Source organism: Lepisosteus platostomus, chromosome 2 (assembly GCF_059453375.1).
Source record: "Lepisosteus platostomus isolate fLepPlt1 chromosome 2, fLepPlt1.hap1, whole genome shotgun sequence".
Classification (NCBI taxonomy): domain Eukaryota; kingdom Metazoa; phylum Chordata; class Actinopteri; order Semionotiformes; family Lepisosteidae; genus Lepisosteus; species Lepisosteus platostomus.
Genome location: NC_142612.1, coordinates 5,391,829 through 5,411,059, shown reverse-complemented (window position 1 = coordinate 5,411,059; position 19,231 = coordinate 5,391,829). Strand labels below are relative to the sequence as shown.

General features: G+C 40.3%; 2 protein-coding genes across 2 annotated transcripts; both read right to left on the bottom strand.

Annotated features, from left to right (window-relative positions):
* Nucleotides 1-1,886: 1,886 nt before the first annotated feature.
* LOC148675766 (oxygen-dependent coproporphyrinogen-III oxidase, mitochondrial-like) lies at nucleotides 1,887-8,192 on the bottom strand. The gene is made up of 7 exons (XM_088647138.1): nucleotides 7,938-8,192; nucleotides 6,862-7,008; nucleotides 6,011-6,121; nucleotides 4,153-4,294; nucleotides 3,576-3,791; nucleotides 3,220-3,324; nucleotides 1,887-2,337 (listed from the first exon to the last, which is right to left on the bottom strand). The coding sequence occupies exons 1-7, from the start codon at nucleotides 8,119-8,121 to the stop codon at nucleotides 2,253-2,255; spliced, it is 990 nt and encodes a 329-aa protein (XP_088503264.1). The 5' UTR covers nucleotides 8,122-8,192; the 3' UTR covers nucleotides 1,887-2,252.
* A 4,286-nt stretch (nucleotides 8,193-12,478) lies between these two features.
* On the bottom strand, nucleotides 12,479-17,950 carry LOC148675765 (oxygen-dependent coproporphyrinogen-III oxidase, mitochondrial-like). Its single transcript, XM_088647069.1, has 7 exons — nucleotides 17,618-17,950; nucleotides 16,546-16,692; nucleotides 15,719-15,829; nucleotides 14,588-14,729; nucleotides 14,208-14,423; nucleotides 13,852-13,956; nucleotides 12,479-12,928 (listed from the first exon to the last, which is right to left on the bottom strand). Exons 1-7 carry the CDS (start codon nucleotides 17,799-17,801, stop codon nucleotides 12,844-12,846), a joined length of 990 nt encoding a protein of 329 aa, XP_088503195.1. The 5' UTR covers nucleotides 17,802-17,950; the 3' UTR covers nucleotides 12,479-12,843.
* Between the last annotated feature and the right edge of the window lie 1,281 nt (nucleotides 17,951-19,231).

Genomic DNA, 19,231 nt, shown 5'->3' with positions numbered 1-19,231 from the left:
GCAGAACAGGCAGCTTTAGTGGATTTTTAAGGGTTTCTCAGATAGTCTCATTGTCCACAGCATCAGAAATTCAACTTTCCAAAAGCCAGGCAACTCAGCAAAGCCCTCTTGCTCTCCTCAACACTAACCCTGTATTGAAATATTTTTTTGATTTTGACGTTCCTTGCAGATATCACTTTATATATGCGAACACTAATAGTCATTTTATACAGTAACTTTTATCATACATTATACAGTATATTAATATACAACTGAGAGAAGACAGCATATCATTTTTTGAACTATGTTTCATTTGTGTTAGCTTTATTGCAGAAATGGCTCTATACGCTAATAAAGCATGTAGCATCTTTAAATAACAGGTCTTATAATTTGTGAGCTGCTTAGTTTTGTACCACTTGATGGAATAAACTTACAAAACGCTTGTGGGGTGGGTACTCTTAGAGAGCCAGGCGATTGTACTCCTGGTAAGAGCAGCAGCCCCCAGGAGCCTGTCCTGGGGCGTATGATACAAGGAGAGACCCCTGCCAGCCCACTGCAAGGCACTTATAGACACACAGCGACCCTGGCCAGACGGGAGGAAACTGCAGCACCCATCTAGTAAAAGCCCAGAAGGACACAGAGAGCCATGTGCAGGCTCCTCATAGGAAGCACACCTGGCCCAGAATCAAACCCAGGGCCCAGATGAGGTGTTAACCACCGTACTGCCCCATTAAAACATCATATTGGTACTGTACATATTGGCAAACCATTCATTTTCTAGCTTTAGGAAGAGAGTTTCAAATACAAATAAGTGGAGGAATGACCTAGTGCTAGATTTCACCAGAAATATGAACCCTGTTGTTTAATCTACAAATAAATAATTTCTTGCAGAGCGACACTCACAGGACCCCTGAGTGACTGTTGTCGTTCAAAAAGAAATTGCTTGATTGAATTGCATTGTTAACTGTACTAATGAGTTGCACAGCTGGAACTGGATTATGATAAAAAGACATATACAAGGCTTTATTCCCTTATTATTTTATTCCCAATAATGTATATTGTTTATATGTTACAGTTTGTTTAGTTGTTGTGTTGTGGTTTGATGCTCTAAGGTCATACTGAAACTATATTATCAGCAGTGAAAAATGAAGGAACCATATGTTTTATTTTTCAATAAACCTTTGCATAAAAGCATTGTACTCTTTGAAGCAGGTTAACAAACATTGAAACTATTGGATCATACAGTATATGACTAAACAGAGTTTTACGGCATGTACAGGGAACTTAAGATGATAAAATGCTTTATTTTTTTCTATAACACAATTCCACATACGGTACAACATTTGCAAATCTTATGAACGTGTGAATATGTTCATATGTGAACACCGTGATCCAGTTAGTGGAATTTGCATTATGTTTAAAGTATTTCACTTCAAAAGCAGCAGTGACCCCAAGAGGGTCATCGATCTATCCCTTGCAGAGTGGGGGTGTCATTCTCCCCTTCCTACAACGATGATGCCATAACTTTCTCCCATCCTGATCCCATGGAGACTAAAGTGACCTGGTGGCAGAAGAGATTATTGAAGAAGCCATTCGGGGAAGAACCAGTCTGAATAAGGAACAAGGGTTTGATAAGAGTGTGGTCTGGGGGACCCAGCACTGCTAACGTGTGAAATGTGTGTTAGAGCTGTGAGACCATTGTCAGATATATTAAGAAATACACCCCTAATCAAATGTGTACTTGAGGAAGCATTTTAAAGGAATAGCTTTTGAGAAAGAACAAGGAGAAATCTAAAAGAGAAATGCTATTCATTGTGTTGTAAGGGTGCAAAAGATCTACAGATTCTCTTCTCTCTCCATCATAGAACTTTACTAAATAATAACAAAAAATATCAGTCTACCACAAGTCAATTGAAAAAGTGAGAACATTTTATTCATATGGTGCATAAGTACCACGTCCCAAAGCACACATTTTAAATCTTGTATTTAGAAGGAAGCAGCAACCAAAAGTAAACATTTGCAGGCAAGATGCACTTCCTTTCTAGTTAATGCACACCGGCTACAGCACATCCCGAACATGATAGAGGCTACACAGTATTTAATAAAACTTCTCCAAATTAAGAACTATTTAATTTGGGGCGGAAAGACTTTCAATGTAAATGCAACTACTGTAAGTTAACCTATGGTATTGCGGAATTTGATTTCGCAGACCCATTTGGCATTTTCCCCACAGTCTGCCTGAGTGGTGATGGGTGGGGTGACACAGCAGAGGTCTAGACCCAGTCCCTGGGTCGGCGCAGGACATCCACCAGCTCTGCCTCCTTACTGCCCGGCTCAGGCTCCAGCATGTAGCCCCACCTGCACCCACACAGAACACACAGCCCTCAGGTCAATGTGCAGCAAGGACTGCTTTCAGCACAATGCAGACTGCTCACTGCTGGGAGCAGAAACAGGCTCCAGGAGGACAGGGTGATTATATTGAAAGACAAAAGAACAACAGAGGCCTAGTCTTCCCAGGAAATGACCATGCTTAGAGAGGAGCATTCTAATAATAAAATAATTTTGTAAAAGAAAATGGTGCTGCTTAGAGAGGAGCATACTACTAATAAAATAATTTTGTAAAAGAAAATGGTGCTGCATTCTGTCATTCAATAAGTTCCTCTTGCACAAACCAGGCCAGATTGAGCCAGTTGTGGCAAATAATTTCAATTCTATTAGTAGGTAATATAGATTACAGCATAATGTAATTAGATTTTAATTCTTTTTAGATTAGAGTTTGAGAATGAACAAAATATTTCATACAGTAACGACATGTTTTGTTCTTAAAGAAGATGTGCTTCACTTTTGGGGATTATTTGATGAACCATTTATTTACACCACACTGGCATTTAAAAAGCCTGCTCACTCTTGTGACTTTTCCATAATCAAGAGATCTAAAACAGGGGTGGGCAATCCTGGTCCTGCACAGTCTGTTTCTCTCAAGGTTTTCATTCCACTTCAGCTCTTAACAAGCTCAATTAGCTCATTATTGACTTAATTCAACAGCTTCTCCCAGCTCTTCAGGTGTGGAGACCTAGAGCAACTGCAGCCACACCTACCCTCCATGACCAGGACTGCCCATCCCTGCTCTAAGACGTCTCCAACCTGTTTATCCTATAATCTCAGAAGAGACAGTAGGGACCCAAAACCCGTAACTGTGCAGGAAATGTCTGCTATGTTTTCTACATAGGGTATACTCACTTGGCGGTGATGGGCAATGAGGCAAAGAGGGTGTCAATTCTGAATCCTGGCATGAAAAGCCCAAACTTTATTCCATTGTTATATATAAGATTAAATTCAATGTATCTAGAAAGAAAATACAACATTACAGAAGTAGATCATTGCTTGTTTGTCAAGCCGCATAAAAACCATATAAAAGCAAAGGACAAAACAAAGTTGTCCAAAATAAGGTTCAGTGCACGTTTAAGAGTTAATTTTTACATTACAGTGCAACAGGATGTGTTTCTAGTTAGATAGCATAACCTTTACACTAGTAAACAAGTCAGAGCTGGACTCTTCAGCCTCGTGAATGGACTGATCCACAATGTGAGTTTTACCTGCCATAGCGCAGCAGCTGCCAGGTGTCCTCCTGCTCAGAGTGGGGCTCATCCAGGTGTGCTTTCACTATGGGCTGGTAGGCAGAAAGGAATACTCTGGCACACGACTGCACGAAGTCAAAGTGCTTCTCTGCCCGGAAGTCCAGGTTGTCGAAAAAAATCCCCCCAACACCACGAGCCTCCCCTCTGTGCCTGATGAAGAAGTACTCATCACACCTGTCCAGGGATCAAAGAGCATGGTTTGTGTTTAAATCCATCTAAATCTGAGTCGTTTTAATTATTTCTCAGTAATTAGATGGACAAAATATAGAATAGATTTGCTGGAACATTAAATAAAACCAAAGTATTTTCTTCTCCCAGGCTCTTTTGTGGCACTGACTCAAACAATCCAAGAGTGAAATGGAGAAACCTGAACTTGTTGATAAGAAATGGGTACAGTGAGAAGTGCACAAGATCTGTGAATTTAAAAAAGACAATTATAAGGCACTTTGAGCTAAGAAAAACTTGAATGCTTCTTTTGGAACAAAAAGACTGCCCAAAGAATCATTCCTTTAGTAGAACATGAGGGAATATTTACCGCTTCTTGAAGCGGGGGTAATAACTGAGATCGTGCTTATCACAGGCAGCTTTCAGGGTCTTGTGAAAATTCATCACATCCTCCTTGACCAAGTATGCTGGGGTTAAATCCATGTGTCCCCCAAACCAGCCCTCTTCTGAACCTGAGGGGAAGAACACAGTAAAACATCAATGGATACAACAAGTCAGCTGAGTCATTCATTGTTATTAAGGATTCTGAGTTTTCTCTCCCTAGATTTGCACGGATCAGTGATGAGCCCTTCAAGTGCAGCCATTCTGAGGTGGAAAGGCATGTCTGATCTGCAGCAGCACGAAGCAAATATATTTAGTGGGAAAAGTACAGATTTGCATGAATTAATGTATCTTATATGGATAAAGGGAATTCAGACAAAATAAAATGTTTTTTGTTCATTTCAGAGAAATCTTTCAGGAGTGGGTGATGACACTGTAATTGTTTGTAGTGCACACATTTGGCAAGATATTAAATTCAATGTGAAAGCTGAATGTAATATACAGTATGAAAGACTACCTGACTTTGTTGCTCTCTGACAGTGACTTTGGCAAGATGAACATACAAGCCAATAAAACACCTCCAGATGATCACTTTCTTTCATCTTGGTCTTGACAAACTCCTGTCTCACCCCCACTGTACCCTCAGCTTGCCTGATTGTCCAGGACCTGACAGCTGTCTCCTGTTACAGCTAATGTGCTGGTAGGTGAGGTTTTGGGGGAATCATACAAATATATGGTTTTTAATTACTATATTGTTGATTAATTGGTTGAAGGGCTTCCATTAGGTGCTGTACTATCGACAGTGGAACTCCCATATTCTTTTACCTCCAGGGCGTTCTAAAAAAATATTAGCTGAAAGACAAATCAGACTTGACAGCAAAAACTAAACCTTGTCACTGAATCCTGGTATCACTGTGGGTTTAAAAAATGTAAATGTAAACATAGCAGGTGATAGAATGAGCACCAAACATCTAAGAAGAAGAGAATATTGGATGATTGGGAAACTACCATATGACTGAATTCCTGGGCTTAATGGAGCTAATAAAAATTACTTAACTTTCAGTGAGATGTCGTGTATAACATCTCTACAAAACAGTGACAATGTGGTAATTATTTCTGGTAGTACTAATATAACAGTAGTACTGTACTTATGGCCCAATGCACTTTTCTTGTTTATTTTTATTGGCAGTATACAAGAGTCAATCTTTTCACCCACATGTACAGTATTTCTTGAAGTTAACTCTTCAAGGAACTTTTAGATTTTCTATGTGTGTCTAGTATCTGTAACGAACAGTTCTTTCCGGACCCTATGCGGACGACACAGTCCGACGGAGTGGGGAAACACTAGGGAAACGTCATGCAGGAAAACGGGGCTGAAGACAGGGGGGCGTGTCCAAGGTGCGCTGGTGCACGGGGGAGGCGTGGCCGAGGCGAACAATCCGAGAGTAATCCTTAGAGTATCCAAAACACAAGGGTAAGTCCAAAACCAGGAGATCCATCAGAGGAAGGAATTAAAAACCACGAAGGCCGGGTCGGAACCGGCGGACGGGGAACAGGAACGGGAACGGGAACAGAGGTTAAAACCTTAACGGGACCAGGCGCTTCCTGGTCCCGGACTCGCACGATATGGAAATCAGATGCAGAGACCGGATGAGCGTCAGCGCCTGGCTTTTAAGGTGGGCTAGGTAAAAGATATCAGGTGCACAGAATGAAGTCTTTAGTGAAAGGGCTGGAGCACCCTTAAGGATGGGGGACTATAATCGTGACAGTATCAGCAAGAGACAGTGTTAGAGTGTAAACAGCAGCTATCTAGTCCGTAGATGCCCTCTTCAAGAGCTGGATCTTACCATTCCTAGGTTTTATGACAAGGAGTCGCAAGGTGTAGCTGTATGAGGGGACATGAGGATTCCGGGTGAGAATAATAGTGTTCATAGCAATGGCAAGGAACTCAGGACTGTCTGTGGAGAGAAGCACAAAAACAGGTTTAGGCAAGAACAAGTGTTGCCTATTGTAAGAAGTCCACAGTCCCTAATTGGAAAATATTTAAGCTCTTATTTTTAATGACATATCAGATGTTCTAGCATGGGACATGGATTTCTCTGGATATAGAGCAGGGACACACACTTGGACTTCGACTGGGGGATGTCATCTGTTCCAGAGCTTAGCTGGGAGGACCCAGGGGTGGCACTAAAGGTTGCCTTGGTAATGAGGACACAGACAAGCTTGAAAGTAGTATAGGATTCCCAAACAACTAAAAAAGAACCACTGGGTCTGTAATTTTCCTCAGAGTTTCTTAATTTATATTGGGATTAGCCCTCCTTGTAAAGTAAAAGGCATTAAAAGTTTGTTCTTTTCCCACAGGTGTGTTTCAAGTCTCTGCAACTCAAGCTACAGTATTTTAATTTTTTCTTATCAGTTATGCACTTGCATAATTGCCCTGTTGTAGTATTTGTAATAAAAAAATGAAAACATGCACAACTACAGGCACAACTGGACTCCGGATTTCTAACTGAAAGGCTGTGGGTTCAAATCCTGATTTATTTTTGTGTTAGGTTCTTCACTTAGATTGTTACAGAAAAGAAATGTAAGTTGATCTGGGTAAAGGTATCATTCAAATGCATTTCTAAAAATGTTATCTGTTATAATAAGCAAACCAACTACTGTCTGAGGCTGTTTGGGTAAAGATGGAAGTCCTGACCATTTTTCCAGGCTGTGGACACCCTCCCAGCCTCACGCAGCTGGTCAGCAGCCTGAGAGGGCATGTGTCCATGAATCACAGTCATATCCACAGTGGCATTCAGGAACTTGTTGCCCTCATACAGATACGAGGTTATCCCTCCACCTCCTGCATGGAAGAAAAAGTCAAAAGAATTCAAATCTGTTAACATGCTAAGACCAGACACGTTCTCTCAACTAAAAGAATGAAACTCCTGCAGATCCAAGGCTTTTCTAAGGGAGTAAGAGATGTAGGAGATGATGCCATAATTTTTCACGAGATTTCTTTTTAAAAATAATTGCAAATATTTCATCTGAATTTTAGAACATTGTAAATAAAGAAGTACTGGAAAATCCAGACAATAATTAACATCTCAGTTTATCTTGGTTGTGCTGTATTCTTAAAGCTTTTTGAGTCACATGTATACTGTATTGTAATGGAAAGTTACTGAGAAAAATTGTTTTATCCTAAAAATGTTGTTACGGACAGAGCTGTGCTGCAGAAGCAGCTGGATACTTAGAACAAAGTGTGATAGCACCCAACTCGTCAAGGGCACGGGATGTTTTAATAATGTTTATCTCTGCTGCTTGAAGAAGGGAGTATGAGAAATTATTTGAATAATTGCTCATCTTTGCTTAAAGCAAAAACCTATAAGGAATGGAAAATTACTGCTTCGCCTGTCCTTGAAGTCTTGCATCAGCTTAAAAATATATATATAAAACAAGGGCTCTCCTTGCTTGCTTTTGAATCAGGCTTCACTTCTCTGCACAGACGGGTGATGGCTTTTTCCCATATTGCAATATGAATAAAGACCTTACTGAGTGAATGTGAATACCTCTCCTGACTCTTCTTCGATAAAATTCCACGACAGTATATAATGCCGAATACAAGTGTAATACTATGTGTGCTGGCTGCAGTTTAGCAGTCAGGAGTAATTACAATTCAAGTGTGTTTTCCTAAAACTCCTGCCTGAAGACTACAGCTCACCAGAAACAGAGCAGAAAAGGAGCAAACTGTAGGCGATGAGGCAGTATGAATGAGATGACAAGAGCACTGACCCTCTGCCCGTTCCCAGCGGTCCACTTTGAACTCTTTGCCATCGATGTCCTGGAGCAGCTTGCAGGTGTCATTCCGGACTCCGAACACCAGCTTCAGGAATCGGCCAGCCAGGATTTTGCTCTTCTGGCTGATGGTGTCAGGAATGAAGTCCTGGAGGTATGAAAGTATTGACTCTTCAGCCATCTCTCTCACTGCTGCTTGAATCCTCCCTGGCAATGAATATCTGGGCAGTCCGGGAGGCACTATTTAAACATTTACAGGAGTTTCATTTTGGCATTGTCAGCAGACTTTTTAGGTTTTTTTTTACATGATGTCATGATTCTAAAAAAACCCACCCTGGGAAATTTTTGGTCCACTACAATTTTTATAAAACATGTGGTGACAGATGAAGAAAATATGATTCATGAAGAAGAAAAGAATTCATGTCTTTTTGATGGATTGGCTGAACTTCAAATGTCATGAAAAATTTGTTAAACCCTTCACTCCCTTTTAATTATGTCTGATTTCATATATTGTTGAATCACAAGTTATGTACCCACAGTTTGTTAAGTGGATATTAAAGTTACAGTGACTTGACTTAATACTGAACCCCGAAGTAACACCAGCAGAGGAAAACCACAGGACACATATAGTACAACATGAAGGACAGGACACAGACTATGTGTATCACACTGCCCTGCAAACACCACAGGCAATTGGACTTTCACATTGCTCAGCTTCATCAGTGAGTCAAGTTCTTCATGTGGACTGCAAGACGCCAGCAGAAAACACACAGGTGTGGTTACTTGTTCATGTGGAAAAGGGTTTCAGGGAAATTGTTTTTTTTTTTAATTTACACTAAAGAGGAAAAAAGTGAGAAGGTGAAGCACTGATTAAAGGACATTTCTTTCCCAAGAAGGATTTGCATGTTAGACAAGAAAGAGTTGTCAGATGTTGTTATTACTTTCCTATTACTGAAAAATTATGCAAAGCAGACATGTCAAGTGTAATATTTCAATTATTCCAAATACTGTGAGTACTTTCCTAATTTTAAAAAAACATGTAATCTGAAACGGAATTCCTCACCGTTATACCATTCTTAATTAACCAGCCTAGGGATATTTCTAACATCTGCGCTCACCTGCTCCAAGTTCTGTCGTGTTAGATTTTCCTTGAACTAAGTGGTGGTGAATTCTGTATCCCGAGTTCAAGAGCCTAAAATATTTTTTCTTCTTCTTTCTACTTAAAATAAATGTGCTTAATTAGAAGAAAGGATGAAAAGAATACGTCTGGTAACAAAACGCCAGAAGAATGTTAAGACAACTTAGTGAAAGAGCTTGATTGGCTGATTAACAAAGAAGGGAAAAGTGAAAATGAGGTGCAAAATTGCTCATGGAGTGATACTAAGGCTGTAGCGACAAGTCCTATTGTTTCACTTGGAATTTAGTGTTGTTAAAGATTTCTCATCGTCTTTGTGTGCTTTGACGGTGAGGCCTTCTGCCTGTCTCTAAAAGCACATGAATGTAGCTAAAGAGGCCCCTCTTTGTGATCTCAGCCACAGAATGACCTAGTGGTCTTTGCATGTGTGCAAGTAAGGGCGGTGTGTTTGTCTCTGGATAATGGTCTTCTCCAGGACAGTGACAATCTAAACTCCCATGATGGATGTCCACTGCTGGCTCCTGGGCATCTAATGGAGTGCAATGGCACATCTGCACCTGATATTAAAGTCATAGGCTGTGATCAGTCAATCAACCAATCTGTAGGGTGGGTACCAGAATGGGTACCTGATGACATCTCAGCCAATCGTCAACTGGTGATTTCATCTTGTCCCTGGTGGAGTGGTGGCACTGTGGCTAAGGATCTGCACCTATGACTTGAAGGTTGCTGGTGCAAATCCTACAGCTGGCAGAAGAGTCCTACTCAGCTGGGTCCCTGAGCAAGGCCTTTAACCCCAGCTGCTCCAGGGGTGCTGTATAAGTGGCTGACCCTACATTCTGACCCCAAGTTTCTCCCTCCCTGTCTGTGTGTCTCATGGAGAGCAAGCTGGGATATGTGAAGAGATTAATTCCTAATGCAAGAAATTGTAAATGGCCAATAAAGTGATCTTAATGGGTGATTTTGTCTCATATAACCTGGAAAACAGTTCATTGTCACAGGTTAAGCATTGGCTATTTTAATGTCTCTCTAGTAGATAGTTGGACTCTTTCTTTTTGTCAACATCCAGAATATCTGATCATATTCGGAGTAAAGCTACAGCCGGGACGAACCAAGTTCCCATATTGTCTAACTGGCAGCCGCACCTCAAGAAATCAAACTGTGCGCAGACTGTTTTTAAAGACCGAAGCCATCAAGACTCATCAAGAAAGTTGTTAAATATTATTCACAAAATAAATCTCAAGAGCTGATCTATTATTGCAGACTCATGTTTGATGTTTAGTTCCCAATAGTAAATGCATGTTTACTAGTGTCCAGGAACATAAATGTGGTTCACCATTTATAAATTATTATATTTGATTGGTTCCTAAAATTTGTCAAGTACTCTCGCAATGTTCTATTACAATTTTACAAGGCTAATAGAGCTTTTCTGTGTTATTCCTCACCAGGTTCTACACCACCCTACTGGGAATGTTTTCAGACACGAAGCTGATGATTTACATGGGGACGATACAAAAAGAAAGCATTATCGCAAGAAAAAAAGGAAATGCAAAACAGACAGCTTTAGCTTGAGATATTAAAGGGTTTCTTAGAAAGTCTCATTGTCCATAGCACCAGAAATTCAGCTTTCTGAAAGCCAGGCAGTTCAGAAAAGCCTTCCTGTTGTCCTCAACACTAATGCTGTATTCAATCAGTAATTGGTTTTGACAATCCTTGCATATATTAGTTTATAAGTGCTAACAGTAATACTTAGTCATTGTTTACAGTAATGCTTACCATATCTTATACAGTATAACACTACTCAATCAGGAGATTACTGCTCAAGTTAAGGGCAGAAAATTGCTGATAGAAATGAAATACACCATCATGAAGTGGTGAGGACCTGCTCTGATTAAAATGCACTAACTTCACATGGATCCTAGTATCTTCCTGATGGATAGTAATTTAACAGAATGACCATTAGATTTCAGTTCCAGAACTTACGGAAAGCCACTGAATATGCAGTCATTGTGCAATTCCTTATGTAATATATTTAAACAGAGAAATAGCCAGAACACATGTAGGCAGGACACAGCTGTAGGGAGGCCTCAGGCTCCTCTAGAAGCTGGCTCAAGCTTATACACAGCACAGAGGCAGGACACTGCTTAGGTTGCGTAATAATGGGATTTGCACTTGCTACAGCTCTGGCATTAACAGAACAAAGGAGGCAAGACAAACTGTACATTAGGCTGTAATAAATCGTGGTGATAAAAAGGAGCATTGCAGTACATGCACTGAATGGTGTTGGATTCTTGAACCCTGTTAATGGGGGATTCACAAACAGTACCTGCTGGTTCTCATTCCAAAATAATTCTTTGACTAATTGAATTCCAAAGTGAACTAACAAGCTGCATCACTGAAACTTTAAGAAATAGATTACGATAAAAAGACATGCTCAAGGATTTATCCCCTTATTATTTAATTCCTAGTGTGGGATTTAGGTCAATGCCTCCACACCGAACGTGCCCGGCCTAATGTCATTTTAAGAATTTATACTTGTTTATGGGTTAAAGATAGTTGAAGGTTATTTTTTTATTTGTTGTCTTGTGGTATGGTGCTCTAAGGATGAACTGGAACTGTATTTTCTGCAGTAAAAGTAGAAGGAAACATTTGATAATTTTTATAGTTTTATAACATTTTTTAAGATAAATCTGCAAAATGCTGGGTCGAACAGTATGTGACTAAACAGGGTTTTAAAGTGTGTACAGGGAAGGTAATATGATAAAATGCTTTATTTTTTTTATTCTATAACAAAATTCTACATGCAGTACAACATTTGCAAATCTTATGAACATGAGCCAAAAGATAGAATTGTCTTTTTGAAACATCTTTCATATGTGAATACCATGATCCGGTTAGTGGAATCTGCATTATGTTTGAAGTATTTCACTTCAAAAGCAGCAGTGACCCGAAGACGGTCATCGATCTATCCCTTGCAGAGTGGGGGTGTCATTCTCCCCTTCCTACAACGATGCTGCCATAACTTTCTCCCATCCTGGTTCCCATGGAGACTAAAGTGACCTGGTGGCAGAAGAGATTATTGAAGAAGCCATTCGGGGAAGAACCAGTCTGAATAAGGAACAAGGGTTTGATAAGAGTGTGGTCTGGGGGACCCAGCACTGCTAACGTGTGAAATGTGTGTTAGAGCTGTGAGACCATTGTCAGATATATTAAGAAATACACCCCTAATCAAATGTGTACTTGATGAAGCATTTTAAAGGAATAGCTTTTGAGAAAGAACAAGGAGAAATCTAAAAGAGAAATGCTATTCATTGTGTTGTAAGGGTGCAAAAGATCTACAGATTCTCTTCTCTCTCCATCATAGAACTTTACTAAATAATAACAAAAAATATCAGTCTACCACAAGTCAATTGAAAAAGTAAGAACATTTTATTCATATAGTGCATAAGTACCAAGTCCCAAAGCACACATTTTAAATCTTGTATTTAGAAGGAAGCAGCAACCAAAAGTAAACATTTGCAGGCAAGATGCACTTCCTTTCTAGTTAATGCACACCGGCTACAGCACATCCCGAACATGATAGGGGCTACACAGTATTTAATAAAACGTCTCCAAATTAAAAACTATTTAATTTGGGGTGGAAAGACTTTCAATGTAAATGCAACTACTGTAAGTTAACCTATGGTATTGCGGAATTTGATTTCGCAGACCCATTTGGCATTTCCCCACAGTCTGCCTGAGTGGTGATGGGTGGGGTGACACAGCAGAGGTCTAGACCCAGTCCCTGGGTCGGCGCAGGACATCCACCAGCTCTGCCTCCTTACTGCCCGGCTCAGGCTCCAGCATGTAGCCCCACCTGCAACCACACAGAACACACAGCCCTCAGGTCAATGTGCAGCAAGGACTGCTTTCAGCACAATGCAGACTGCTTACTGCTGGGAGCAGAAACAGGCTCCAGGAGGACAGGGTGATTATATTGAAAGACAAAAGAACAACAGAGGCCTAGTCTTCCCAGGAAATGACCATGCTTAGAGAGGAGCATTCTAATAATAACATATATTTTAAAAGACATTGTGCTATATTCAGTCTTTCACTAAGTTGTACTTGCTCAAACCAGGCCAGATTGAGCCAGTTGTGGCAAATAATTTCAATTATATTAGCAGGAAATTTATATCACAGTTTAACATAATTAGATTTTAATTCTCCTTAGATTAGAGTTTGAGAACTAATAAAACATTTCATAATATGTTAACCACTATTTTGGCAAAAAATGTATTTTTCTTTTTCAGCTGTTTAAGTGTTCATGACCACTTATATGGTTTGTGTATACAATTCTCATGTCATAACACAATTTTGTGTTCCTGAAGAGCATGCTCTGCACTTTTGTGAAATATTATTTGATGAACCATTTATTTACACAAAACAGGCCTTTAAAAAGCATGTTCACTCTTGTGACTTTTCCATAATCAAGAGATCTAAGGCAGGGGTGGTCAATCCTGGTCCTGCACAGTCTGTTTCTCTCAAAGTTTTCATTCCACCTCAGCTCTTAACAAGCTCAATTAGCTCATTATTGACTTAATTCCACAGCTTCTCCCAGCTCTTCAGGTGCTTTGAGGAGATTGAAACTGCAGCCACACCTCCCCTCCATGACCAGGACTGCCCATCCCTGCTCTAAGACGTCTCCAACCTATGCTTTGATCTCAGAAGAGACAGTAGGGACCCAAACCCCATAACCGTACAGGAAATGTCTGCTATGTTTTCTACATAGGGCATACTCACTTGGCTGTGATGGGAAATGAGGCAAAGAGGGTGTCAATTCTGATTCCTGGCATGAAAAGCCCAAACTTTATTCCATTGTTATATATAAGATTAAATTCAATGTATCTAGAAAGAAAATACAACATTACAGAAGTAGATCATTGCTTGTTTGTCAAGCCGCATAAAAACCATATAAAAGCAAAGGACAAAACAAAGTTGTCCAAAATAAGGTTCAGTGCACGTTTAAGAGTTAATTTTTACATTACAGTGCAACAGGATGTGTTTCTGGTTAGACAGCATAACCTTTACACTAGTAAACAAGTCAGAGCTGGACTCTTCAGCCTCGTGAATGGACTGATCCACAATGTGAGTTTTACCTGCCATAGCGCAGCAGCTGCCAGGTGTCCTCCTGCTCAGAGTGGGGCTCATCCAGGTGTGCTTTCACTATGGGCTGGTAGGCAGGCAGGATGGCTCTGGCACACGACTGCATGAAGTCAAAATGCTTCTCGTCCTGGAAGTTCAAGTTGTCAAAAAAAATTCCCCCAACACCACAAGTCTCCCCTCTGTGCCTGATGAAGAAGTACTCATCACACCTGTCCAGGGATCAAAGAGCATGGTCTGTGTTTAGATCCATCTGAACCTGACTTGTTTTAACTCTTTCTCACTTAGATGGAAAAAATATGTATTAAAATTGCTGGAACATTTAATTAAGTACACACAGAATCAATCCTTTAGTAGAACATGAAGAAATATTTACCGCTTCTTGAAGCGGGGGTAATAACTGAGATCGTGCTCATCACAGGCAGCTTTCAGGGTCTTGTGAAAATTCATCACATCCTCCTTGACCAAGTATGCTGGGGTTAAATCCATGTTTCCCCCAAACCAGCCCTCTTCTGAACCTGTGGGGAAGAACACAATAAAACATCAATGGATACAACAGGGCAGCTGGGTCACTCGTCGATATTAAAGATTCTGAGTTTTCTCTCCTGAATCAATGATGAACACTACAAGTGAAGTCCTTCTGATGTGAAAAGCAATGTCTTATCTGCAGCAGCACCAAGGAAATATATTGCTGTGGAAATTACTCAGATTGGTTCATTTCAGTGAACTCTTTCAGGAGTGGGTCATGATTAATAGAGCACATGTTTGAGAAGCTATTAAAATCCGTGTGAAGGCTAAATGTAATACACAGCTGGGAAATACACTCCTGGGAAAAACTAAGGTTGCTGCTGGAAGAGGTGTTGATGGGGCCTGTAGGGGGCGCTCACCCTGCGGTCTGTGTGGGTCCTAATACCCCAGTATAGTCACAGGGACACTATACTGTAAAAAGGCGCTGTCCTTTGGAAGAGATATAAAACTGAGGTTCTGATTCTCTGTGGTCATTAAAAATCCCAGGGCGTTTCTCAAGAAGAGTAGGAGTGTTACCCTGGTGTCCTGGCCACATTTCCCCCTGGCCTTTACCAATCATGGCCTACTCATAATCCCCATCTCTGAACTGGCTTCAGTTCTCTTTTCTCCTGCCCACTGAGAGCTGGTGTGTACTGGCGCACTATGGCTGCCGTCGCACCATCCAGGTGTGGCTGCACACTGGTGGTGGTGGAGGGGAGTGCTCTATTACCTGTAGAGTGCTTTGAGTGGAGTGCCCAGAAAAGCGCTATATAAGCAATTATTAATGGCTTAATATTATTGATTACAGAGCAGTATATCACAGCCAATCTCTTCATCCATATGTGAAATATTTTTACTATAATTAGTATTAGTATTATTTACTCTTTAAGGAACCTTTAGATGTAAAATGTGTGCATAATGTGAGCATGAGAAAGTACATATTTGTGTCTAAAAACAGCTGTTTCTTCTCTAGATGGTCTCTTCTAAAGCTGCATCTTACCATCACTGACTTTTATGACAAAGAGCCGTTGGTTGAAGCTGTATGAGGGGACATGAGGATTCCGAGTGTGAATAACACAGCTCACGCCAATGGCGAGGAACTCAGGATCCTCTGTGGGGAAAAGAGAACAACCAGGTTTAGGAAAGAGCAGGTGTTGGCCTTTGTAAGAAGTTCTCAGTCCCTAAAATATGGAAAATATTTAAGCTCTCTTTCATAATGACAAACCAAATGTTCTAGCATGGGACAGGAGTTCTCCGAGACAATAGTTTATAAAATATTGATTTCAAAGCACTGGTGCAGTAGATACATTGATATATTGTAGTGGCCGCCACTGGATGTTTGGCGGAGAGACACACTCTGACTAAGACTGGGGTTGTTGTCTGATCCAGAGCTGAACTGAGAGAACACAGGGGTGGCCCTGCAGTTGCCTTGGGAATGGGAACACAGACAAGCTGGCTAAAAGCTGCAGGCAGTACAGGATTCCCCAACAACTGAAAAGACCCACTGGGTCTGGTATTTTTCGTCATAGTAAAAGGCATTAAAAGTTTGTTCTTTACAACCAGGTGTGTTTCAAGTCTCAACAACTCAAGCTACAATATTTTGAAGTTTCAGATCTATACATGCATAAGTTCCACATTATAGAACTGTATTTTTTTTTAAAAAGAAGATGTGCACAACTACATGCACAGACTCTGGATTTGTAACTGACAGGTTGTGGGTCAAGTCCCAGCTAGGGCTCTGTTGTTGTTCCTATGTGTAGTAAGTTCACTGAGATTGCATCCGTAAAAAGGTAAGTTGATCTGGAAACAGAAAAAGGAAGTCCTGACCGTTTTTCCAGGATGTGGACACCATCCCAGCCTCACGCAGCTGGTCAGCAGCCTGAGAGGGCATGTGTCCACGAATCACAGTCACATCCACAGTGGCATTCAGGAACTTGTTGCCCTCATACAGATACGAGGTTATCCCTCCACCTCCTGCATGGAAGAAAAAGATGAATTAAAATCCGTTAACATGCTAAGACCAGACACGTTCTCTCAACTAAAAGAATGAAACTTCTGCAGATCCAAGGCTTTTCTAGGGGAGTAAGAGATGTACCAGATGATGCCATAATTTTTCACGTGATTTCTTTTTTAAAATAATTGCAAATATTTCATCTGAATTTTAGAACATTGTAAATAAAGAAGAACTGGAAAATCCAGGCAATAATTAACATCTCAGTTTATCTTGGTTGTGCTGTATTCTTAAAGCTTTTTGAGTCACATGTATACTGTATTGTAATGGAAAGTTACTGAGAAAAATTGTTTTATCCTAAAAATGTTGTTACGGACAGAGCTGTGCTGCAGAAGCAGCTGGATACTTAGAACAAAGTGTGATAGCACCCAACTCGTCAAGGGCACGGGATGTTTTAATAATGTTTATCTCTGCTGCTTGAAGAAGGGAGTATGAGAAATTATTTGAATAACTGCTCATCTTTGCTTAAAGCAAAAACCTATAAGGAATGGAAAATTACTGCTTCGCCTGTCCTTGAAGTCTTGCATCAGCTTAAAAATATATATATAAAACAAGGGCTCTCCTTGCTTGCTTTTGAATCAGGCTTCACTTCTCTGCACAGATGGGTGATGGCTTTTTCCCATATTGCAATATGAATAAAGACCTTACTGAGTGAATGTGAATACCTCTCCTGGCTCTTCTTCGATAAAATTCCACGACAGTATATAATGCCGAATACAAGTGTAATACTATGTGTGCTGGCTGCAGTTTAGCAGTCAGGAGTAATTACAATTCAAGTGTGTTTTCCTAAAACTCCTGCCTGAAGACTACAGCTCACCAGAAACAGAGCAGAAAAGGAGCAAACTGTATGCGATGAGGCAGTATGAGTGAGATGACAAGAGCACTGACCCTCTGCCCGTTCCCAGCGGTCCACTTTGAACTCTTTGCCATCGATGTCCTGGAGCAGCTTGCAGGTGTCATTCCGGACTCCGAACACCAGCTTCAGGAATCGGCCAGCCAGGATTTTGCTCTTCTGGCTGATGGAGTCAGGAATGAAGTCCTGGAGGTATGAAAGTATTGACTCTTCAGCCATCTCTCTCACTGCTGCTTGAATCCTCCCTGGCAATGAATATCTGGGCAGTCCGGGAGGCACTATTTAAACGTTTACAGGAGTTTCATTTTGGCATTGTCAGCAGACTTTTTAGGTTTTTTTTTTTACATGATGTCATGATTCTAAAAAAACCCACCCTGGGAAATTTTTGGTCCACTACAATTTTTATAAAACATGTGGTGACAGATGAAGAAAATATGATTCATGAAGATGTCTTTTTGATGGATTGGCTGAACTTCAAATGTCTTGAAAACTTTGTTAAACTCCTCACTCCCTTTTAATTATGTCTGATTTCATATATTGTTGAATCACAAGTTATGTACCCACAGTTTGTTAAGTGGATATTAAAGTTACAGTGACTTGACTTAATACTGAACCCCGAAGTAACACCAGCAGAGGAAAACCACAGGACACATATAGTACAACATGAAGGACAGGACACAGACTATGTGTATCACACTGCCCTGCAAACACCACAGGCAATTGGACTTTCACATTGCTCAGCTTCATCTAATTCAATTATGGACAAAGGTTTGATAATAATGGAATTTTGTATACAATTACAGTATATTAAGACTTCTAAACCATTAGTTTAATTAATCTTGGTCTAGATCTTCACCAGCAGTGTTGCTACTTGGCTCTCATTCTTGAAATGTAAAGACTGTAATTCTATGGGAATTCTTTGGGAATATCGGGGACTGTAGTTTTACAAGGGAAGCGGAGGAACCTGGGAGAATTTTCTGTCCCCCTCCAGGTCCTTTCAATCAGTGAGTCAAGTTCTTCATGTGGACTGCAAGATGCCAGCAGAAAACACACAGGTGTGGTTACTTGTTCATGTGGAAAAGGGTTTCAGGGAAATTGTTTTTTTTTTAATTTACACTAAAGAGGAAAAAAGTGAGAAGGTGAAGCACTGATTAAAGGACATTTCTTTCCCAAGAAGGATTTGCATGTTAGACAAGAAAGAGTTGTTAGATGTTGTTATTACTTTCCTATTACTGAAAAATTGTGCAAAGCAGACATGTCAAGTGTAATATTTCAATTATTCCAAATACTGTGAGTACTTTCCTAATTTTAAAAAAAACATGTAATCTGAAAAGGAATTCCTCACCGTTACACCATTCTTAATTAACCAGCCTAGGGATATTTCTAACATCTGCGCTCACCTGCTCCAAGTTCTGTCGTGTTAGATTTTCCTTGAACTAAGTGGTGGTGAATTCTGTATACCGAGTTCAAGAGCCTAAAATATTTTTTCTTCTTCTTTCTACTTAAAATAAATGTGCTTAATTAGAAGAAAGGATGAAAAGAATACGTCTGGTAACAAAACGCCAGAAGAATGTTAAGACAACTTAGTGAAAGAGCTTGATTGGCTGATTAACAAAGAAGGGAAAAGTGAAAATGAGGTGCAAAATTGC